Source organism: Heterodontus francisci, chromosome 4 (assembly GCF_036365525.1).
Source record: "Heterodontus francisci isolate sHetFra1 chromosome 4, sHetFra1.hap1, whole genome shotgun sequence".
Lineage (NCBI taxonomy): Eukaryota > Metazoa > Chordata > Chondrichthyes > Heterodontiformes > Heterodontidae > Heterodontus > Heterodontus francisci.
In genome coordinates this window covers 158120629-158145500 of record NC_090374.1, presented here as the reverse complement: position 1 = coordinate 158145500, position 24872 = coordinate 158120629, and the positions used below count along the sequence as shown (strand labels likewise).

At 45.3% G+C, this 24872-nt stretch overlaps 1 protein-coding gene across 3 annotated transcripts in view; it reads left to right on the top strand.

The window, feature by feature from the left end:
• ugt2a5 (UDP glucuronosyltransferase 2 family, polypeptide A5) overlaps positions 1-24872 on the top strand; it is a 131999-nt gene that overhangs the window by 3775 nt on the left and 103352 nt on the right. Inside the window, exon 1 of one of the 3 annotated variants that reach the window (XM_068030458.1) lies at positions 18418-18727. The exons of 1 other annotated variant lie outside the window; for it this stretch is intronic. In XM_068030458.1, the coding sequence (XP_067886559.1) occupies positions 18479-18727 (249 nt within the window). In that variant the 5' untranslated portion in view covers positions 18418-18478. Of the gene's footprint in view, positions 1-18417; positions 19185-24872 lie in introns of those variants that run through there. One more of the 3 variants, XM_068030457.1, reaches the window with a different exon arrangement.

The window sequence follows — 24872 nt, the reverse complement described above, 5'->3', positions numbered from 1 at the left end:
CATGAAGGGCAGGTCATGCTTGACAAATCTTTTGGAATTCTATGATGACATTACGAGCAAGGTGGACAATGGGGACCCAGTGGATGCGGTGTACCTAGATTTCCAAAAGGCCTTCGACAAGGTGCCGCACAAGAGGCTGCTGCATAAGATAAGGATGCATGGCGTTAGGGTTAAAGTATTAGCATGGATAGAGGATTGGTTGACTAACAGGAAGCAGAGAGTGGAGATAAATGAGTGCTATTCTGGTTGGCAATCAGTCACTAGTGGTGTGCCTCAGGGATCGGTGTTGGGACCGCAATTATTTACAATTTATATAGATGATTTGGAGTTGGGGACCACGTGTAGGGTATCAAAGTTTGCAGATGACACTAAGATGAGTGGCAGAGCAAAGTGCGCAGATGACTGTGAAACTTTGCAGAGGAACATAGATACATTGAGTGAGTGGGCAAAGGTCTGGCAGATGGAATACAATGTTAATAAATGTGAAATCATTCATTTCGGTAGGAGTAACAGTAAAAAGGATTATAACTTGAATGGTAAAAAGTTGCAGCATGCTGCTATGCAGAGGGACCAGGGTGTCCTTGTGCATGAATCGCAGAAGGTTGGTCTACAGGTACAGCAAGTAATTAGGAAGGCAAATGGAATTTTGTCCTTCATTGCTAAAGGGATTGAGTTTAAAAGCAGAGAGGTTATGTTGCAGCTGTATAGGGTACTGGTGAGGCCGCACCTGGAGTACTGTGTGCAGTTTTGGTCTCCTTACTTGAGAAAGGATGTACTGACACTGGAGAGGGTGCAGAGGAGGTTCACAAGGTTGATTCCGGAGTTGAGGGGGTTGGCTTATGAGGAGAGACTGAGTAGATTGGGATTATATTCATTGGAATTCAGAAGAATGAGGGAGGATCTTATAGAAACATATAAAATTATGAAGGGAATAGATAAGATACAAGTAGAGAGAATGTTTCCACTGGCAGGTGAAGCTAGGACAAGAGGGCATAGCCTCAAGATTAGAGGGAGCAGATTTAGGACTGAATTAAGAAGGAACTTCTTCACCCAGAGGGTTGTTAATCTATGGAATTCCTTGCCCAGTGAAGTAGTTGACGCTTCTTCAGTAAACATTTTAAAAGCTAAGGTAGATATCTTTTTGAACAATAAAGGAATTAAGGGAGACGGTGAGAGCGCGGGTAAGTGAATCTGAGTCCACGAAAAGATCAGCCATGATCTTATTGAATGGCGGAGCAGGCTCGAGGGGCCGGACGGCCTACTCCTGCTCCTAGTTCTTATGATCTTATGATTAAAGAAAGAAAGGAATAACTGACTCCAAGGGCTGGATTTTAATTTTGAACTCGGCACCCTGGCATTGGCAGCATTTCGGGTCCCATTTCCACTCTGAGGGGGAAGCAGTCATGGTATGTGATTTTCCCAGAGGTTGGTTCTAATTAGCTGGAGGGCAGATTTGCTGGCCAATTAAGTGCAGTGGGCATAGGAAGAAGGCAGGAGGATGAATGCGCAGGTCTGATTTAAAAGGTTGATGGCAGCCATTATTGTGTACATGTTGTTGTGGACAGGTGGGAAGTGTTGTGGGTGTTGTGGTTTTCACCTTTGAACTGGCTGCAGATTGTTTTTTAAAAATTGTGTTTTAGTCCCTGAGTGTTTTAAGGGTCAAATAAATAGACAAACAATAAGTTTTTTCATAGGTTATAAAAGGAAGATAAATATTTATTTTATACAATAACACACACACACACACGAAAAGATAGAATAGAGTGGTAGCATGCAGTTAGAGTCCAGTTGTGGGAAAATAGTTCATTGCTTTAAGAAAACTTTTTGAAGCTTTTCAGGAGGAAATCTTTCAATGATGCAAGCCTGAAAGTTTATTATCTTGAAAAGTATGAAGTGTTGCAGGCTTCTTGTGGTTAAGCCTCAATCTGAAGTTGATGGTGGAAATCCTGGTTCACTTTCGCAGATGGGGAGTTCCAAAGTTACCTTGCAATTTATCTGTTATAATAGTTAAAAGATGGCGTGAGTAGAGCTCCTGCTTAGCTGGATCTGTCTCACAGCTGTTCTGGCTGAAAAAGACCTCTGGCTGTTCTGCCACTCTCTCCAGAGAGATAACTTTTAAGGTAGAAAATCGTCAAGTTGGGGTGTTGGTCAGGTGACTAAGTGCTCTCTCCCCTGGGTTGATTCATACAAGGTTCCAGGATATGGGACCCATTGTTACATTATAGCATCTGAATGTGGGCCATTCAGATAAATAGCTGTTATTTCACACCTATTATTTTGCCTTGGCTTCGGAGTCAGTCTGTCTGCAAAAGCCTTTGTTAGTTCCATTCCTACAGATATGAGTTATTAGCATGAAATGGGCTATTTTCCATTTTAATTTGTTTTCCCTAAACCTAATCCAGACATGTATAATATGTTTCGTCTTCAACAGACAAACATATCTATTGAACGGTACAGGAGGGTTGTTAATCTGTTAATTGTGTCAATTGTTTAATTATATGCAGGTGGAGGGTATTAATTGGGGTCTTACTTGAGCACTGATAGCAGATTGTGTTTTAAAAATTGTGTTTTAGTCCCTGAGTGTTTTAAGGGTCAAATAAATAGACAAACAATAAGTTTTTTCATAGGTTATAAAAGGAAGATAAATATTTATTTTATACAATAACACACACACACACATGAAAAGATAGAATAGAGTGATAGCATGCAGTTAGAGTCCAGTTGTGGGAAAATAGTTCATTGCTTTAAGAAAACTTTTTGAAGCTTTTCAGGAGGAAAACTGGTGAAGGTTTTTGAGTAAGGAGCTACATGCTTGTAATCCTTTTATTCTGTACAATAACTGTGAAACTGAGTAAAGACAGGCTCCAGCATTATCCTTCCACAACAAGATTTCTGGAATTTAACAGGGGTCACCTGATCTCTACTCCATTTTGTCTCTGGCATAAATGTATCCATTTTCTTCTATTTCACTTGGATCTACTGTTGGAATTTGTGGATGAAATCTACAAGAAAGATGACCTATTGAATGCGTATGAGGTATGGTCAGACTTTGATAGATTTTGGAAAACAGATGGTTATTCAATGGAGTTTAACAGACTGTATAGAAGATTGAGGAAATTCAATTTGGAGATCCCTGGTTCAGTGCCAGCATTTAAATTGCTAGATTGTGCTAGGGTGTTGCATATGTACAGGCCCCTGGTTCTAACTGGGCTTCGGTTCCTGGAAAAAGACTCTCTGTTAGATCAGATGCTTGCTGCCTTAAAGAAATTCCTGGGGAAACAATCATTTCCTGCAGCCCTGGTAGAAAAACCAGAGCATTCTGCAGTGAGCAAAGAATGGAGGACTCAATGTTTACTGGATTTCCAAATGTTCCAGCTACTGGACGCAGGCATAAGTACAATGGAAGAATTAAAGACAGGAGGAATGGGGAGAAAAGCACCTTTAGCAGGTCTGATTATTACAGCGGAAGGCAGAATTGGAACAGCAATAATAGGCAAATGAATCCCAGGAATGCCCAAGGAACAGTTTCTTCAGATATGACTCAAAGTATCATTATGACCAAGGTAATGAGGCAGAGTCCTCAAAATAACACATGACATAGAGAATTCTGAGGCAGAAGAGGAAGGTAATGATGAATCTGAACAAATTGTCCTAATCACAAGGAGTTTTAGTCCCATGATGAATGTGTTAGTTGCAGATTTGTTCAACTATGCAGTATTAGATAATACTTGCATGTCGACAGTATGTGGAACTGATAGGCTACAATGTTGTCTTGATTCACACAGTACTTGGCCTTACAGCTGCACTCAGAGCTACAGCTTGTTCTGTTATACTCTCGGTCACGGCCCCTTACTCTGCATTGGCCTTGTGTACCCCAATAAGTACCATAGGTTTACCCCACAACTTCTAGTATTCTGCATGAAGGTGTCTCACCTTGTGGCAGTGGAAATACTTAGGCTTTTGGACCTCATTTCCACCCTCAGCATCTTCCTTTCTGGCCTGAGGAGGAGATCCCGGGGCGTTCCCAGCTATCACTTCTTGTCCCTGGCTACTTGCCTTCCTTTCACCCTCCCACCTTCTATCCTTCTTGGGTTTGTGGGCATGACAGACAAAGGGTTTGGGCTCACCACCACCTTCTCAAGGGCAATTAGTGATGGGTAATAAGTGCTGTTTTAGCCAACGATGTCCACATCCCATGAACGCATTTCAAAAAAACAAGCTTGTAATCATCTGCGATCTCAGTTGCCTGTCTGGCTGTTGAAACCTTCTGGTTCTCTACATGGGTTCTTACTAACAGGTGGAGTGAATTTTTAAATTCTTCCAGGAGAATTATTTCACTAAGGGTCTCATACGTGGCCTCTACCTTTAGTGCCCGCATCCAACAATCAAAGTTAATTTGCTCTACCCTCTCAAGTCTTCCTAGGTTGTGTAAGAGGTTCCATTCCTGTACCCCCTTACTACAGTGCATGGACTTTAGGAATTACAAGAACAAAATTGCACACCACACAGGGTTTGACTTAACCATGAATTGTTGTTTTATTGAATCTAATAATATCCCTAATACAGACACCTCCATGGTTAGTTGAAACAGAAATAAGACAAAATTGTCCTCAGTACAAAGCCTCCTGCAGTAACTTAAAATTTACACCCCAATTCTCAGCTGAACCCTTCAGCGATTTGACCACTGTTCCCAGTTACCCAAAACAAAGTCACTACGACTTGGCTCTTCACTTCCCAGTTACCCAAAACAAAGTCACTACGATTTGGCTCAAACTTACAAATTTCAGGCAAAAACACTACGCTTTTGTCCCGAAACCCTCAGACCAAGATCAGTACGATTTGGTTGAACCACAATTACGGGCAAAACACTCTGCTTTGTCGCAAACCCTCAGACCAATATCACTACAAATTGGCTGAACACAAATACGGGCAAAAACACTACGCTTTTGTCCTAATCCCTCAGATCAAGATCACTATGATTTGGTTAAAAACACTTACACTCACCCACATGGCTGGTCGGTCCCGGTGTTGATTGTAGGTCCTGAGTCAAGATGACCAACTTTGACCCTTCTTCTGACTGCAGCCCCCACAGTACAAACTCCTTCAAGATTTGACCGAAAAACTTACAATCACCCACATGGCTGGTCATTACCAGTGTTGATTGTAGGCCTGGACCTGAGATGACCAGTCCCCGTCCTTCTTCACATAACTGCGGGGCCAAACCCTTCGATATTGTCCTTTTTATGATGATCCTTATTGAAGTATCATAAACACATCTCCTGAAGTCATCCTGCTGGATGGTCAGCACTTAGCACCTTTTAATCTCTTTCCTCTGTTACCTGCCTGGTCCAGACAGATCCATTTAGTGCTGATGTGATTTCCATGCCTGAGAACAATGAACTGCACCAAGGTGAGGTAATCCAGGCTCCAAAGCTGATATCCATGAAAAACGTTTCTGTCCTGTCTTGACAGGAGTGAATGCAGTGGTCTGGGGCCAGTTAGTTGTAACAATGGCCTCCCTTAACATGATGGCAGTTATCCTGTGTTACTGTTATGTTAATGTATCAAATACCAGTCCTTTAACAGTATCAGTTCTGTTGTGATGTTGGAATGTTTGAAATTGACCCATTGGAATGCAGCCTGCTTCTGTGTGCTTTGTGTTGAGGTTTGGCTCTCATTTACAGTACTATTGTCCGTGGGGGTTGGGGTTCCTTCCCCATACTCCACAAAGTCCAGTTTTAAAGTCCAGTTGGGGGGTGGGGGAGGAATTCTGATCCTACAGTTGGTTCTGGAGGTTCCGAAATTTCTGCCTGTAAGCTTCAGGGACTAACTCACAAGCAGTGAGAATAGCCTTTTTTGCCATATCATAATCTGCAGAAGCCTCCTCAGAAAGCATGGCATATACTTCATGAGCTCTGCCTATCAACCTTCTTTGCATGAGCAGTGTCCAGCTTTCCTTCGGCCACTTCATCTGCCTGGCTATCTTTTCAAAAGAAATGAAAAATGCTTCTATATCCCTTTCCTCAAACTTTGGGAGGGCTTGCAGAAATTTGAAAAGCTCCCCACTGGGTCCTGGGTTGAAGTCAGAATCTTCCTCCTCAGAACTTTCACTGGAGTTCTGTTTTAGTTCCAGCTTTTAAAATTCAAATTCCCTTTCTTGCTCCCTTTCTCTCTCCTGCCTCTCTTTTTCCCTTTGAAATGCCCTTTCTTTTCTATTTTCTTCTATTTGAAGTGCTTTTCTTTCAAGTTCAAGTTTCTTCATTGCCAATTCTCTTTCCTGTTCAAGCAGCTTCATCTGCAACTGGTTTCTAGCCAAATCAACTGAATTATCATCTGGATTGCCTTTTCCTTCTTCCAATTTCAAATGTTGTGCTATTACTTCAATTATGTCTGCTTTGTTAGACCCTGGTTTTAACTCTAACTCCAACTTTTCTGCCAATTTTTCAGCCTAGCTTTGATTAAGTTTTTCAAATCATTCGGGGATAAATCCTCCCTCTCCAGAAAGGTCGTAGCAACTGACAAAGCTATTCCAGTAGTGTAAACATTATGCTAATGCACAAGAAGCCTGGTGTTTTCTTTTTCCCTTGTCAATTATTATTAGCTGACTTAAAATTGCATGCCATCGGTTTTGGGGTATTCCACACAGAGCCCCAATTATATGTTATGACCAAGGCTGGAGGAGTGCACAGTCTTTCTCTAGTTCTATTTCTCCACTGGTCACAACATATACTTAAATGTTTACCCAGTTACCTGATACAGCCAATTATGTACTCTATTTTTATTTCAGAATAAAATCCACCAACCAGGTTTTTTAAAATTAACAACAGAATTATCCATTTATTATAAAACAAGACTTATTCAGTGAAGATGCAAAGCATTAACACACAGATTGAAATATGAAAGATCCCTTCTAAATTCGCCCAACACACACACACACAGGTTAAAGAAAAAATAAAGAAGTTTTCACCGCAGGGATCTCTTTACCAAAAGATGAAAAAAATACTTTGGCCAAATACTTGTTAATTCTTGAAGGAAAAGGAGAAGATATGGAATTATATCAATTGTCCCTTTACTCTGGCATCCCAAATACACATAGACGGCTGTCACTGGGATCTTTTGGAGCAGTGCTTTTCAGGTGACATCGAGGATTAGTCTGGCAGGCTTTACAGGAGAAATGTGGCATCAGGAGTTTCAGCTACCACAATGGATTCTCAGGGTTTCTCAAAGAAATGGAGCAGGATGAACTGATGTCTTCTCTCTTAGCAGGCTGATCCCCAACTGACTCAAAACAATATCCAAAATGAAACCAACTCTTGACCACCATAAATCTTGACATGTCACTTCTCAGTAAACAACTCCCTCTAGTCACAAAGGCTAATGCTGTTTATTTAGCTTAAGACATATGACATCCAGTAAGGGTTGTTTTAAAACAAAAATCTCAGGTCCTTCCAGTGACCTTTCAAAACAAAAACGCATGTTCAGCAGCTCCTCAGATAGTTCCAGAGACTTTTACCCACAAGTCCTCAAAAAATATTATAACATGGAAACATCTTCATAACACAATCCCCACCCCCCTTCTCCCCATAACCCCGCACGTTCTTCCTTCTAATATAACTGTCTAATTCCCTTTTGAATGCTCCAATTGAACCTGCCTCCACCACACTTTCAGGCAGTGCATTCCAGACCTTAACCACTTGCTGCGCGACAAAGTTTTTCCTTATGTCACTTTTGCTTCTTTTGTTAATTATTTTAAATCTGTGCCCTCTTATTCTTGATCATTTCACGAGTGGGAATAGTTTCTCTCTATCTACTCTGTCCAAACCTCTCATGATTTTGAATACCTCTATCTAATCACCACTCAGCCTTCAAGGAAAACAGTCTTAACTTCTAGCACAATCCATCTTCATTACTGAAGTTCCTCATCCCTGGAACCATTCTTGTGAATCTTTTCTGTACTCCCTGCAATGTCCTCACATCTTTCTTAGAGTGTAGTTCCCAGAACCGGACGCAATACTCCAGCTGACGCCGAACTAGGGTCAAATACAAATTCAGCAGAACTTCCTTGCTCTTGTACTCTATGTCTATATTAATAAAGCCCATGATACTGTATGTTTTATTAACTGCGCTCTCAACCTGTCCTGCCACCTTCAATGACTTATGCACATATACACCCAGGTCCCTCTGCTCCAGCACCCCCTTTAGAATTGTACCCTTTATTTATATTGTCTCTCCATGTTCTTCCTACCAAAATGAATCAGTCCATATTTCTCTGCATTGAACTTCATCTGCCACCTGTCTGCCCATTCCACCAACTTGTCAATGTCCTTTGTGAGTTCTACACTATCCTCCTCACAGTTCACAATGCTTCCAAGTTTCGTATCATCCACAAACTTTGACATTGTGCCCCGTACACCAAGGTCTAGGTCATTAATATATATCAGGAAAAGCAAGGGTCCCAACACAGACCCCTGGGGAACTCCACTACAAACCTTCCTCCAGCCCAAAAAACATCCATTAACCACTGTGCTTTGTTTCCTGTTACTCAGTCAATTCCATATCCATGTTGCTACCATCCCTTTTATTCCATGAGCTATAACTTTGCTCACAAGTCTGTTGTGTGACACTGTATCAAACGCCTTTTGAAAGTCCATGTACACCACATCAACTGAACTTCCCTCATCAACCCTCTCTGTCACCTCCTAAAAGAAACTCCAGCAAGTTATTGAAACATGATTTTTCCCTTAAGAAATCCATGCTGGTTTTCTTTAACCTGCACTTGTCCATGTGACTATTAATTTTGTCCCGAATTATTCTTTTTAGATGTTTCCCCACTACCTGTAGTTGCTGGGCTTATCTTTACACCCGTTTTTGAACAGGTGTAGACCATTCGGCCCGTCAAGCCTGCTCCGCCATTCAGCCAGATCATGGTTGATCTTCTACCTCGACGCCATTTTCCCACACTATTTCCATATCCCTTGATATCTTTAATATCTAGACATCTATCGATCTCTGTCTTAAATATCCTCAATGACTGAGCCTCCACAGCCCTCTGGGGTGGAGAATTCCAAAGATTCACTATCATCTAAGTGAAGAAATTCCTCCTCATCTCAGTCCTAAATGACCTACCTCTTATTCTGAGACGGTATCCTTTGGTTCTAGACCACCCCCCCCCCCCCCACCCCAGCCAGGGTAAACATCCTTCCTGTATCAATTTGTTGAACCCTGTAAGAATTTCGTATGCTTCAATGAGATCACCTGTCCTTTTTCTAAACTCGAGAGAGACAGGGCCAGTTTCTTCAATTTCTCCTCATAGGACAATTCTTCAATCCGAGGAATCAGTTTGGTGAACCTCCGTTGCACTCCCTCTGTGGCCAGTATATCACACAAGAACACAAGAAATCGGAGCAGGAGTAGACCATATGGCCCATCAAGCCTGCTCTGCGGTTCAGTATGATCGTGGCTGACCTTAGGCTTCAATTCCACTTTCCTGTCTGCTCGCCATATACCTTGATTCTCTGAGAGACCAAAAATCTGTCTATCCCAGCCTTAAATATATTCAACGAAGGGGTATCCACAACCCTCTGCGGTGGAGAATTCCCAAGATTCACAACCCTTTGAGTGAAGTAATTTCTCCTAATCTCAGTCCTAAATGATCGGCCCCTTATCTTGAGACTGTGCCCTGTGTTTTAGAGTCCCCAATCAACAGGAACAATCTCTCAGCTTCTACCCTATCCAGCCCCTTCAGAACCTTGTATGAAATCGCCTTTCATTCTTCTAAACTCCAGAGAATATAGGCCCAATTTACTCAACCTCTCATTATAGGACAAGCCCCTCATCCTACGGAACAATTTAGTGAACCATTGCTGTACTGTCTCCAATGCAAGTATATCCTTTCTTAAATTTGCAGACCAGATGTGGTCTCACCAAGACCGCTGATAATGTTTTAAAAATAGCGTTTTAGTCCCTAAGTGTTTTAAGGGTCAAATAAATAGACAAATTACAGATTTTCTCATAGGTTAAAAAAGAAAGATAAATATTTATTTTGCATAATATCTCAAAAATGTTCACAACCTCACCCAGTCATGTATTCACACACACACACATGAAAAGACTGGTAGCGTGCAGTTAGAATTTAATTGTGGTAAAAGAGTTCATTGCTTTAAGAAAACCTTTTGAAGCTTTTCAGAAGGAAATCTTTCAACGGTGCAGACCTGAATGTTTGTTAACTTGAAAAGGATGAAGTGACACAGTCTTCTTGTGGTTAAGCCACAATCTGAAGTCAATGATGGAAATCCTGGTTCACTTTCACAGATGGGGAGTTCCAAAGTCATCTTGCAATTTCTCTGCTGCAATGGTTAAAAGATGATATCAGCAGGGCTTCTGCTTAGCTGGAACTATTTCATAGCTGTTCTGGCTGGAAAATACCTTCTCTGGCTGTTCTGCCTCTCTCTCTCTCTCCAGAGATATAACTTTTAAGGCAGAAACTTGTCAGGTAATGGTGTTGGTCACTTAACTAAGCACTCCCTACCCTGGGGTGATTCATACAATATTCCAGGATATGGGAGCCATTGGTACATGATGGCATATGAATCTGGTCCATTCTGATGAATAGGTGTTACTTCACGCCTATTATTTTGACCTTGGTTTTGGAGTCAGTCTGTCTGTAAAAGTCTTTGTTCGCTTCATTCCTGCAGATATGAGTTATTAGCATGGAATGGGCTATTTTCCATTTGAATGTGTTTTCCCCAAACCTAATTCAGAGATGTAAAATGTGTTTTGTCTTCAACAAACATGTCTATTGAACTGACCTCTGCTCCATTTTGCCTGTGACGCAAATGTGTCCATTTTCTTGTAGTTCAGTTCAACAGTTGACTTTTATTTCATAATTCTTGCAGTTCATTTCATATTTCATCACTGTTCCCTTCGTGAGTGTGATAATATTGTGTATTAAAACGCTATAGCAGGGAGAAAGGAGCAGGAAAGGACAGAGGATAGACACCTGTGGCAGGGCAGCCCCAAGGTTCAGTGATGCTGGCCTTCAGGTGCTGCTGGAGGTGGTGAGAGTTAATCGTGATATCTTGTCCCTGGAGAATGGCAGGAGAAGACCATCCAGCTGGACCAAGCAGGCCTGGCTGGAGGTGGCAGAGCACAATGACCTTCATTCTGACAAGGTGAGTGCAATGCGTCGCCTAGATGACAGACCTCCAGGTCTGCAGCCACCAGCAGACACACCAGCTGAGCATCCCGAGGGTGCAGGGTGCCTGAATATGGGAGAAATGTGTGCCAGGCTAATTTCTGACCCATGAGAAAGGCTCAAAAACCTGGCGCTCCTGAGGAGCTGGTAGCACTGATAAATGCAGCATCTCATTGAAATAAGCTGCTGGAATTGGTGATATAATTATTGCCTTATCTCTCTCTCTCTTTTGTCTTTGCAGGAGAAGAGGGTGCACAATGCCAAGGAGAAGGGCTCGCACCATCTTTACTAGAATGGAGGAGACGGCCCTTGGCATTGTGAGGGTGGCATTTCATGAGGAAGTGGGCGATGGAGAAATGGGAATACCTGTAGGAGAGGGTGTAAAGATATTGAATTTTGTAGATGAAGGGGATGAAGTGCCCTCCTCCCTGTGTGACAGCACACCAAAACTTCAGCTGCATTGGGAAGTCTCAGCTTTGCAAAAGGATCTGCTGTCAGAAGTGAGTTCTCATGAACTTCTTATGTCCCCCAGAGGGCCAGTTGTGGAGGGAGAGCATGCCAGTGCCACAGCAGCATCACTGGGGTCCTCAGAAGAGATGGAAGCCACAGAACTAGCACCATCACATCATTCCAGCACACCCTCCGCCAGTGCAGATACACTCACATCGGTGGGTCCTCAAGTGCGATTAGAAAGGGTGGCACTAAACAGCGCATCAAGAGTGAGCAGGAGGAGGTGAGAGAGACAGAAGCAGCTGTGGGCAGTTCTCCTTGGAGGATGGAGGACAGCCTCAGGCGTCACAAGCAAGGTGGCTTTACTTTGACTAGTAGCATGAGATGTGTATTCACATGTCAGAGTTCCCTGAGGCAGTGTGGGGTCACGGGCTGAGAATGGAGCAGTCCATGCAGCTCACATGCACCACCATGGCTCAGGGTTATGAACACATAAGCTCCTCCATTAAGAGAGTGGCTGACCTCATGGAGAGCCATATGCAGCAGCACTCTGAGTGGATGCAGGAGCAGTGCACTGACGTGCACAGAATGAATACTATTTTCTCTAGCATTGAGAGGTCAGTCGCGAAAATACATGGAGTGAATGGCAGTTGCGCCCAAGCTGAAGATCACTTCAGTGATCCAGAGCACCATCAAAGGGCTGAGACACTCACCAATGAGGATGAGGGTGCCACCCCTCACAGGGCACCATCATCATCATCGGCCTCTTTGGCCCCTCTGAGGGACGATCTATTCAGCAGGGTCTTGTGACAGAGGATGTCCCTGCATTGGCACCAGTGCAGCAGCCTCTAGAGGTGCCCCTGCTGGCATATACACAATGAGGATGACCACCTCGGACATCTCAGCTGTAAGCAGACACATGCTATCTCTATCTAATCTGAAGCCAAAAAGGGAGCACTGGATAGAAGTGTCTGAGGGCAAAGTGTTGTGGAGAAAATAACCACACTTTTGAGTCCACAGAATTGAAGCAAATAAAGGCTTTTAATCAAGCATATGCAAGGGAGAAGCTCTCTGGTCACCCTTAGAACCTCTTAGTGAAACAGAGTCTGTAACACACATTTATAGAATAAAATAACCATTACTCATTGTTCATATTACCCTGACACATTCCAGGTCTACAGCTTGATCAATAACCTGGATTGTATCACCCCACAAACATTCTCCTGCTATCTCCTCCCAATCCTTGAAGCTGCCAGCTTCCATAGTTTTTTGCTTACTGCATCTTGTCTCGTCTCCAGCTTTTCCCCTTATCTCTTTGATTAGTGAAGCAAAGACAGCATGTTTACACAGACTGTGGAGGCAATTAAGTAGAGTTGTCCAATCCCAGCATAGTGGTCAAGCATCCCATCATTCAACGGGCCCCGAACAACTACAGTGATTCTTATAAACCTATCAATACATTCTAATACTAATTCTACTAATGTTGCCCTTCTGGTCCCACTTCAAAGGCCATTGCCTCGTTCGTTGTACTGAGTGGTTCACTTGGATGACTTTCATTTGTGCTTGTGTGAATTGTTAATTTTTAATTAAATTGGAGATATTGTGCCATGATCCCCAATGGGTGAGCTTCCATTCTTCGATGGCAAAACTGCAAAAGAGGGAAAAAGTAGTGAAGGGAAGCAATCGTCTTTGAACGGAGACACTGAGACCTCTGGAGAGATGTGGACCATGCATTGGCAGTAAGAAGGGAACTATTCAAAGTTGTGTGTTGAATGGATGTGTCCTCACAATTAGAGCAAAGTGAGTACCAGCCTATGCAGTTCTGCTGGGTGAGTAGCGCTCAGGTGAAACGTGCCTGGATCAGATGTGCCCTAGTGTTCACACCATCCTGATGAGTGCCCTGTCTCCTGAGATGGCCTGGGCCACCTCCCTGTACAACATGGGCACCATTCAGCTCTTCATCTTCCTCCTCTTCCTTCTCCTCCTCCTCCGATGAACAGTGTTGTTTTGGGAGCCGTTCTCCTGCAGCGTTTTCTTCCAATGTTTTCCTATGGACTGAATAGTCAAGCAGGATGGCCAAAAACTGAGACAGGTTGACCACCGCTCAGGGTCAACCAGCTGTGAACCTCAGCTCTTGTGCGCCAGTAGAATAGTGAAGTTTTGTTTCCATTCCCCTCAGACTCAACAGTCTTCAATTGTTAAATGCTTCAGGTTCAGTCCTAATGTAGCCTGTGCCTAATCTATAACCTTGTGTTTGCATTGTGTGCAACAGGGCTAAAAGTTTGATTACATCTGTTGGTGGGTACGGGATTCATGATGCACGATTTACCGTGTGCCTCATCACTGTGATTGTGGTGTGCAGTCCAGAACTAAATGCACTGTTGACTGGCTGCACACTCAGCAGGAGTCGCAGTACATGCGTGGCTAGCATGAATTACAGTTAACCTGTGCTTCTTAAAGAAACCTGCTTCTTTTAAAGGGAAAGTCCATTCAGGATGCAGCTGCTGATGGATTTGTGTTGCAGGAAAGGAATAAGACTAGCAATGGAGCAGCAGGCCAGGGAGAGGGTTAGGAATAGGACGGTTGGTATCCAATTAGATAAAAAAAAATTGCCTTGAGGACAGAAAACAGTGAGTTACGGTAAATATTGTTTTTCAGACTTGAGAATGGTAGACAGTGGTGTTCCCCAAGGGTCACTGCTAGGACCACTGCTTTTTCTTTGTTATATATAAACAAAATGATTCCTGACAACGCAGCCGGCCACTGACATCATCAGGCTGCGCCAAGGTGCGCACATGTGCAGACGGGCTCCTGCTCTCTGCGCGTGCGCTGCGTTCCAACTTGCCAGGACTGGTTAGCCGATGACGTCATCGCGTGACCTGTGCATCTTCGGGCAACGCGCCTGGTCAGCCTCTGTGCATGCACTTTACGCGTACAGCAATGCAACGCCAACGGGTATTCACGTATGCGTCAAGCTCTGTTCCCCCCCACCCCTCGCTGCTCTCTCCGGCCGCTCTGCTCCCCACCCTCGCTGCTCTCTCCAGCCGCTCCGCTCTTTCAGCCTCTCTGCTCACCCACCCTCGCTGCTCTCTCCGGCTGCTCCGCTCTTTCAGCCGCTCCGCTCACCCACCCTCGCTGTTCTCTCCGGCTGCTCTGCTCTTTCGGCCGCTCCGCTCTCCCCCCGTCCCCGGCCCGCTCCCCACTGTCCTGCTCCGCTCCCCCCCGGCCCGCTCGCTCGCTCTCTCCCTCCCGCCATTGTGTGCTGCCATGTGTTTAGGTTAGGTTGCCTTCGTGTGATTATTTGAGCAGCGCCTGAAGTCGCAGACTGTGACGTTTTAGTGGCACATGCTGCATTTGCGCATTTTCAGACTTGAGAATGGTAGACAGTGGTGTTCCCCAAGGGTCACTGCTAGGACCACTGCTTTTTCTTTGTTATATATAAACAAAATGATTCCTGACAACGCAGCCGGCCACTGACATCATCAGGCTGCGCCAAGGTGCGCACATGTGCAGACGGGCTCCTGCTCTCTGCGCGTGTGCTGCGTTCCAACTTACCAGGACTGGTTAGCCGATGACGTCATCGCGTGACCTGTGCATCTTCGGGCAACGCGCCTGGTCAGCCTCTGTGCATGCACTTTACGCGTACAGCAATGCAACGCCAACGGGTATTCACGCATGCGTCAAGCTCTGTTCCCCCCCCCACCCCTCGCTGCTCTCTCCGGCCGCTCTGCTCCCCACCCTCCCTATCAAATTTGGAGAAGTGGCAAACAATGAGGATGCTACAAATCACCTGCAACAGGACATAGATAGGCTAGCAAAATGGGCAGACAAGTGGCAAATGGAATTTAATACAGAGAAGTGTGGGATGATGCATTGTGGCAGAAGGGATAGGGTGAGGCAACAGAGACTTAATGGCACAGTTCTAAAGAGATTGCAGGAACAGAGGGACCTGGGGGTGCATGTGCAATGACCTTTGACAGGCCATATTGCAAGAGTGGTTAGCAAACCATATGGGATATTCGGCTTCATAAATAGAGGCATTGAGTACAAAAGCAGGGAAGTTATGCTGAACCTTCATAATGTTCTGGTTAGGCCCCAGCTGGAGTATTGCATCCAGTTCTGGTCACCACGCTTTAGGAAGTATGTGAGGGTCCTTGAGAGAGTGTAGAGGGCTGTTCCTGATCCCCCTGCTGTTCCGCTGCTATTTTACACAGGGTGGTGGCGACGGTGAGAAATGGCCCACCTGCCGCAAGCCTATCGAGGTCATTAAGTAGTCACTTTACTGGCACTTAAAGGCCTCCACCAACCGCTGTGGGTATTTTACCCTTGGCTGGTGGGCGGCCTGGGCCTCAAGAACCCTGCCTGGTAAAACCAGGCGTCCTTCTTGCAGGCTTGGGGGGAACCCTCCTGATCGGGCACCATGTCCCATGGAGAGTCACCCCCGAATCCTCAACAGCCCCCAACACACAACACTCCCCCCACCCCACCCCCAACCACCCGTTCCCCCTAACGGTCCCCCCCCCCTTGCCTCATTGGGGCCCGACCGATTGTCCCCGGTGAGCCCTAAAAACCTGCATTTTTTCCAGGGCCGTCCTTCATCTTCATGCGATGGCTGGGTGCAGTCCCAGTAGTGGCCACCACTCCTGGTGGTGCTGCTGAGACTAATAGCTGCCGGCCCGCTGATTGGATGGCCCCTCCATTAGGTGGGATTTCCTGCCTCAAGGAGGTGGAAGACCTACCCAAAACCAACAAAAGACCTGGGGAGAGAAAAATCCCGGTCCTTGTCCCCAGACTTGGTGGAGGCAGGCTCGCCACCAACTTTTCGGCCGGTGGACGGTGCCTCCCGCCCAATGAAAAATTCCAGCCTATGACTCTATGACTTAATAGATTATTAACTTAAACAAGCAATAGCAATAATAAGTGACATTTGGGTTAATGCATATTCAGCAGATCAATATTAGTATCACTTCCCAGATAGCTGCCTGAACAGTTTCCCCTTGAAGTCTGTGTTTCATTCTGCCTCTTTTGGTGGCCTTAGACCGCTTTGCTTCTGCTCTCTGTGGCTGAGGACTGCTCTATCTCCTTCTGGTGTCTGAAGTTTCTTTGCATCTTCCTTTCCACTGTTCAAACATATCTCTTCTGTTTCTTGTTCTTGACAAGTTAACTGTGCCCTCGAGCTCTACCCTCAAAATGTTTCCATTCCTGGTGCATTGGGTCTGGCGTAGACTGCCAGCCTTCTCAGACAGCAGACCCAACCAAATCTATCCCAGCCACAGACTGTTACTCCCGCAAGGTCTTGTCTTCATGGTAGCACTCTTTCCCCTGAGTCAGAAAGGTCCTACTCCAGACAAAAAAGCACTAAAGCATCAGCGAAGGTGGCATCTAGTTCGAAAAATGTCGACATGTCCAGACAGTGACCAACTGCAATCAGCAGAAGGAGCGTTCAGAAATTCAAGCATCCCGTTCACTCGCCTCACCAAACACCACCTGCCCCACCTGTGGTAAAGTGTGCGGATCCAGAATTGGACTATTCAGTCACCTAAGGACTCAAAACGCTGGAGTAGAAGAAACTCATCCGCGTTCCCGAGGGACTGCCTAAGACTGAGAAGACTGAAGACTCCAGACACGAGCATATATTGTGGGCTGATGCTGCAGTGCAGTTTTGAGAGCCTGCTGGACTGTTGGAGTGTTATCTGTTAGATGGGATGTTTAGGCAAGGCCCCGTTTCCTCTCAGATATATGTAAATGATTCCATAGCAGTATTCAGAGAAGATTGGGAGTTATCCCTGGTGCCCTAGCCAATTTTTATCCCTCATCCAACACTGTTACAATGGATTATCTGGTCATTATTTCATTAATGTTTGTGGGACCTTGCTATGGGCAAATTGGCTGATACATTACAACGGTAACAACACTTCAAAAGTCCATCATGGTCTGTAAAGTGCTTTTGAATGTTCTGAGCTTGTGAAAGGCGCATTATCTTCTATGCCGGTTCAATCCTTTTCCACAGACCTCCTGCCCATCCATTGTAGGTTTCAGCTCAATCTTCTGTTGTTGCAGAGGCTGCCATGCCTGATACTTATGGCTGTGTGGTTCCCAGAGGTATCTGCTGATACAGCATGTCTTCTTGTCCTTCATGTCCTCTACATCCATGCCAACAGCAACAGAAGTAGCTGCTTAAAGTCTGTTGTGTTCCAATCAGCTGTTTCTGGTTTGCAGCCAGACAGGGCCACAGTTGGCTATGTATTGGTGTTCCATTTGGATGCAGTGCTCTTTGTGTTTGGGGATGGTGCCATTGCTACCGTATGAATCGATGGACACAGCAGTGTGTGGCTGGAGAGGAACAGTGGGTGTTTCAAGGTCCCATGTGGCATTAGGGCAGCAGGTCAGCTGATTTACTGAGCAGGGATTGTTACCGCTTCTTAGGTGTGCATATACATTCAGAGAAATCATTGGTTAACTTCCCAGTTAATAGAATCATAAAGCACAGAAAGGGGCCATTCAGCCCATCAGGCCTGTATCAGCTCTTTTAAAGAGTGACCAATTAGCTCCACTGCCCTTATCTTTCCCCATAAGCCTGCCAATGCTTCATTTTCAAGATTATATTCAATTCATTTTTAAAAGTTACTATTGAATCAGAAATTCAATCCTGACATTTTTAAAATCCAGTACAGGTTTTGAATTTCTTGCAACTTTATTACGTAAGGGTGAACTTTATCTCCCCAATGACTCATTGTTTGATAGTTAAATTGACCTTATTTGTTCTGACCCATACTGTATGTAAAGGTGTGATTCAAGGAGTCAGTGTAGATCTACGACTCTGCACCATTCCCAATGGACATGATGCGTCTGTTTGCAATGTTTCTCTTTCTCCAGAGGGTTACTGGTGAGAATGTGCTAATCTGGCCTGCAGAAGGCAGTCACTGGATTAATTTAAAACTTGTCATTGAGGAACTGATCGAGAGGGGTCATAATGTTACCGTGGTTGTGCATACAGCAGCACTTTACATAAACAATTCTGAACCCTCACCCATGAAATTTGAAGTATTTCAAGTACCCTTTACGAGTGAGACAAACCTAGATGTTCTGAATATGTTTCTGCAATTCTTGATTTACGAGAAACCTCATTTATCCTACTGGAGCACATACAGAAGATTTTCTGAATTCATGGCAAATGAAACCAATCTGATGAGACAGATCTGTGATGGAATACTAAAGAACCACGGGCTGATGCAAAGACTGCAAGAATCAAAGTTTAATGTCCTGCTGGCTGATCCTGTACATTATTGTGGTGATCTTCTGGCTATGAAGCTGGGAATTCCCTTCATCTTCACTCTAAGATTCTCCCCAGGATTTGCAGTGGAGAGGCTCTGTGGACAAATCCCAGCTCCTCCTTCCTATGTACCTGCTACTCTGTCAGAGTTTTCTGATAAGATGACGTTCATTGAGAGGTTTCAAAATGTCCTTTACTTTCTCATGTATGATTGGGTGTGCACTCAGTTGTGGCGTGATTGGGACTCATATTACAGTGAAGCTTTAGGTGAGTTGAGCAGTTTTTCTTAATGTGAAATGGCTTGAACTATTATCAGCAAATGAACATATACTTGTAAAATTCTGTTGCCTGCTGATTTAACAATGCCAATAATGTTATTCTAAACATGTTGACCTCAAATTTTCTCCCTGAACAAAACCCAAAAATGCTCCTTTTCCCATGCCCAATCTGCTGATGTCAAGTCACATTTGGATTTCCTGTAAACCTCATTAGAATACAGCTGAATGTAAGATGGGTGGAAATCAACATAACTAATTAGGTTGAAAGGCAATTCCCAACCCAGTCCTTATATTCTTCCTTTAATTATGAAGTATAACATTTACACTCATTTCAGCATCATCCATGCACAGTAGGCCCAGTGCATATTTAAGAACTGGCAACGAGTGGGGGTGAGGTGGGGGGGGAGTAGCTTTTCAATTACCAATGTGATGAATACTGATGCTATAAGAATGCATTGAAAGAAACAAAAAATAGAGAGCAGGTCTTGGTGAGGATACATTAAAAATTAAATGCTCAAAAGAATTGCAATACAACACCAGAAAAGGTACTTTGCTTCCTGCTGTGCCTGAAAATCTGTTGTAATTTAAAGAGAACCTCTGAGCAGGTGCAATTGCAGGAACCCACGTAGATGAGGCTCTGGAACTTGTGGGCCGGTATTATGGGCGCAGAGGTGTTTGGATGGAGGGATTGAAAAATGACTGAGGAGATTTTGGCATTTGCATTTACGGACATAACTCAGTGGAGGGGTCATTCGGCCCATCATTTAAGAGCTGCCAAATAGTCCAGGTTTACCAATGTACGCTTCACTTTACGTTAACTCTTCTGAACCCTCACCCACGAAATTTGAAGTATTTCAGGTATTGTTTACCAGTGAGACATATCGACAGGAATTTAAACTTTCTTGACTGGCCAGGTGGCGGCTGGGCCAGTAGAAGAAAGCCAGGGTTCCCTGCCAGCTTTGGAGTTTGAACTCCATGATGTGCATGTAATGTTACCAACAGGTTTCCCCGCCCAGATTCCAGCTTGATTGGCAGTGTTGGCTTCCACTCGGGCGGGTAGCAGTCTGAAGGAAGACACAGGACTAAGTATGACCACACCCTGACCAGGGAGGAATGCCTGTCTAACTCTGTAAGTTGGCGACTGGACACTGATCTGGGTGAGGGGGGGGGGGGGGGGGGTGTCTTAAACTGTGAGGGGGGAGGAAAATAATCCAAGTGGTGTGGTCTGATCCTGAGGTCTGAGGTGCAGCCTATCCCAGAGAGAGACTGAGAGGGAGAATCTGATCCCGGGATTCTGGGGAAGTTCGCAGGCTTGGGGCTTCGGATGCTGGCAGGGTTGGCAGAGTCAGAACCCTCGGGTGGTGAGATCAGAGGTCTCGGCAGTATGCAGAGATTGGTGACTTCGGGAGGACAGAGATCGGAGACCTGAGTGGGAGGTCAGGGGCATTGGTGGTGGTGGGGGGAGATTGGAGGCCTCACGGGGAGAGGTTGGTGGGTGATCTGGGAGAATGGGGGTGTGGTGTCCGATTGCTGGCTGAGTTAGATTTCAATTGGTGAATACAAATGAAACACACAGCCTCATTATAACCTTTAAAGCTCCAACCTGGTTCCTTGGAGCCAGGATGGCCACCTGCCCCTCTCAGTTAAAATGGCAGGTTGGAGGCAGGTTAGTCTTTAATATTTTCCAACTGGACTGAAACCCACACTTTTTTGGGGGGAGAAAAGTCCCACCCATTGTATTTTTTCAAAGAGCCTTCTGGCGTTCTGGATCTATGAGCAATCTCATTTATCCCACTGGAGCAAGTACAGAAAAACAGCAGCAATCATTGCCACTGGAACAAAACTGAATAGATTTGTGATGAAATAATAATGAACCACAACTGGTTCAGAAACTGTAAGAATCACAGTTTAATGTCCTGCTGGCTGACCCTTGGTGATCTTCTGACTATGAAGCTGGGAATTCCCTTCACCACTCTGAGATTCTCCCCAGGATTTGCAGTGGAGAGGCTCTGTGGACAATTCTCAGCTCCTCCTCCCTATGTACCTGCTACCCTGTCAGAGTTTTCTGATAAAATGACCTTCATTGAGAGGTTTCAAAATGTCCTTTACTCTCATGTATGATTTATGATTGGGTATGCATTCAGTTTTGGCATCATTGGGATTTGTTTCACAGTGAAGCTTTAGGTGAGTTGGGCAGTTTCTCTTCCTGATGTCAAATGGCTTGAACTTCTTCTTCTTCTTTGGCCTCCTCGTCTCGAGAGATAATGGGTAAGCGCCTAGAGGTGGTCACTGGTTTGTGAAGCAACGCCTGGAGTGGCTATAAAGGCCAATTCTAGAGTGACAGGCTCTTCCACAGGTGCTGTAGATAAAATTGGTTGTCGGGGCTGTTACACAGTTGGCTCTCTCCTTGCGCTTCTGTCTTTTTTCCTGCCAACAGCTAAGTCTCTTCAGCTCGCCAAGAGTTCACCAACTCCACCGGCAGCAAGACTGAGGCAATTATCTTACAATCTGTGTTTTGCAGCGCTCTAAATACATTCTGGAAAGAAATTGAGTGTTCTTGTGAAACAAAATCAAGAAATGCTGGAATCACTCAGCAGGTCTGGCAGCATCTGTGGAAAGAGAAGCAGAGTTAACGTTTCGGGTCAGTGACCCTTCTTCGGAACTGACAAATATTAGAAAAGTCACAGATTATAAACAAGTGAGGTGGGGGTGGGGCAAGAGATAACAAAGGAGAAGGTGCAGATTGGACCAGGCCACATAGCTGACCAAAAGGTCACGGAGCAAAGGCAAACAATATGTTAATGGTGTGTTGAAAGACAAAGCATTAGTACAGATTAGGTGTGAATACACTGAATATTGAACAGCAGCAAGTGCAAACCTGAAGAAAAACAACCTGAAAAAAACAGTGGGTAAGCAAACTGAACAAACTAAGATGAAATGAAATAAATGCAAAAAAAGATTGTAAAAAATGTAAGAAGGAATGTAAAAAAAGGAAGAAAAAATAACTAAAAATGAAAGTAAAATGGCGGGGCTGTCATGCTCTGAAATTATTGAACTCAATGTTCAGTCTGGCAGGCTGTAGTGTGCCTAATCGGTAGATGGGATGCTGTTCCTCGAGCTTGCGTTGATGTTCACTGGAACACTGCAGCAATCCCAGGACAGAGATGTGAGCATGAGAGCGGGGGGAGTGTTGAAATGGCAAGCAACCGGAAGCTCAGGGTCCTGCTTGCGGACTGAGCGGAGATGTTCCGCAAAGCGCTCACCCAGTCTGCGCTTGGTCTCCCCAATGTAGAGGAGACCACACTGTGAGCAGCGAATACAGTATACTACATTGAAAGAAGTACAAGTAAATCTCTGCTTCACCTGAAAGGAGTGTTTGGGGCCTGGGATAGTGAGGTGAGAGGAGGTAAATGGGCAGGTATTACACCTCCTGCGATTGCAGGGGAAGGTGCCCTGGGACGGGGACGAGGTGGTGGGGGTAATGGAGGAGTGGACCAGGGTGTCGCAGAGGGAACGATCCCTTCGGAATGCTGACAGGGGAAGGGAGGAGAAGATGCGACTGGTAGTGGCATCACGCTGGAGGTGGCGAAAATGGCGGAGGATGATCCTTTGGATATGGAGGCTGGTGGGATGAAAAGTGAGGACAAGGGGAACCCTGTCACGGTTCTGGGAGGGAGGGGAAGGGGTGAGGGTAGAGGTGCGGGGAATGGGTCGGACACGGTTGAGGGCCCTGTCAACCACAGTGGGGGGAAATCCTCGGTTGAGGAAAAAGGAGGTCATATCAGAAGCACCGTCATGGAAGGTAGCATCATCAGAGCAGATGCGTCGGAGACGGAGAAACTGGGAGAATGGAATGGAGTCCTTACAGGAGGTAGGGTGTGAAGAAGTGTAGTCGAGGTAGCTGTGGGAGTCAGTGGGCTTATAATGGATATTGGTAGACAACCCATCCCCAGAGATGGAGACAGAGAAGTCGAGGAAGGGAAGGGAAGTGTCAGAGATGGACCATGTAAAGGTGAGAGAAGGGTGGAAATTGGAAGCAAAGTTGATAAAGTTTTCTAGTTCGGGGCGGGAGCAGGAAACGGCACCGATACAGTCTTCAATGTACCGGAAAAAGAAATTGGGGGAGGGGGCCTGAGTAGGACTGGAACAAAGAATGTGTTCTTGTGAGCTTGATTATCTGAAACCAACATAAGAAATTAAAGTCTTTAGCCCCGCCTTTATGGCTGTCCGCCAGCTCTGGCGATCACTGGCAACTGACTCCCACAACTTGTGGTCTATGTCACAGGACTTCATGTCGCATTTGCAGATGTCTTTAAAGCAGAGACATGGACGGCCGGTGGGTCTGATACCAGTGGCGAGCTCGCTGTATAATGTGTCCTTGGGGATCCTGCCATCTTCCATATGGCTTACCTGGCCAAGCCATCTCAAGCGCCGCTGGCTCAGTAGGGTGTATAAGCTGGGAATGTTGCCGCCTCGAGGACTTCTGCATTGGAGATACGGTCCTGCCACCTGATGCCAAGGATTCTCCGGAGGCAGCGAAGATGGAATGAATTGAGACGTCGCTCTTGGCTGACATACGTTGTCCAGGCCTCGCTGCTGTAGAGCAAAGTACTGAGGACACAGGCTTGATACACTCGGACTTTTGTGTTCTGTGTCAGCGTGCCATTTTCCCACACTCTCTTAGCCAGTCTGGACATAGCAGAGGAAGCCTTTCACATGCGCTTGTTTAATTCTGCATCAAGAGACAGATTACAGGTGATAGTTGAGCCTAGGTAGGTGAACTCTTGAACCACTTCCAGAGCATGGTCACCGATATTGATGGATGGAGTATTTCTGACGTCCTGTCCCATAATGTTTGTTTTCTTGAGGTTGATGGTTAGGCCAAATTCGTTGCAGGCAGCTGCAATCCTGTCGATGAGTCTCTGCAGACAGTCTTCTGTTCTGTGGGATGTTAAGGCAGCATCATCAGCAAAGAGGAGTTCCCTGATGAGGACCTTCCGTACTTTGGTCTTCGCTCTAAGACGGGCAAGGTTGAACAACCTGCCATCTGATCTTGTGTGGAGGAAAATTCCTTCTTCTGAAGATTTGAACACATGTGAGTGCAGCAGGGAGAAGAAGATCCCAAACAGTGTAGGTGCGAGAACACAGCCCTGTTTCACGTCATTCAGGATAGAAAAGGGGTCTGATGAGGTGCCGCTATGCTGAATTGTGCCTTTCATATTGTCATGGAATGAGGTGATGATACTTAGTAGCTTTGGTGGTCAATTGATCTTTGCTAGTAGTCTGAAGAGACCACATCTGCTGACGAGGTCAAAGGCTTTGGTGAGATCTATGAAAGCAATGTAGAGGGGCATCCGTTGTTCATGGCATTTCTCCTGTAGCTGGCAAAGGGAGAACAGCATGTCAATGGTGGATCTCTCCGCTCGAAAGCCACACTGTGCCTCAGGGTAGACACGCTCAGCCAGCTTCTGGAGTCTGTTTAAAATGACTCGAGTGAAGACTTTCCCCACGATGCTGAGCAGGGAGATTCCACAGTAGTTGTTGCAGTCACTGCGGTCACCCTTGTTCTCATAGAGGGTGATGATATTGGCATCGCACATGTTCTGTGGTACTGCTCCCTCATCCCAGCACAGGCAAAGCAGTTCATGGAGTGCTGACAGTATCGCAGGCTTGGCAC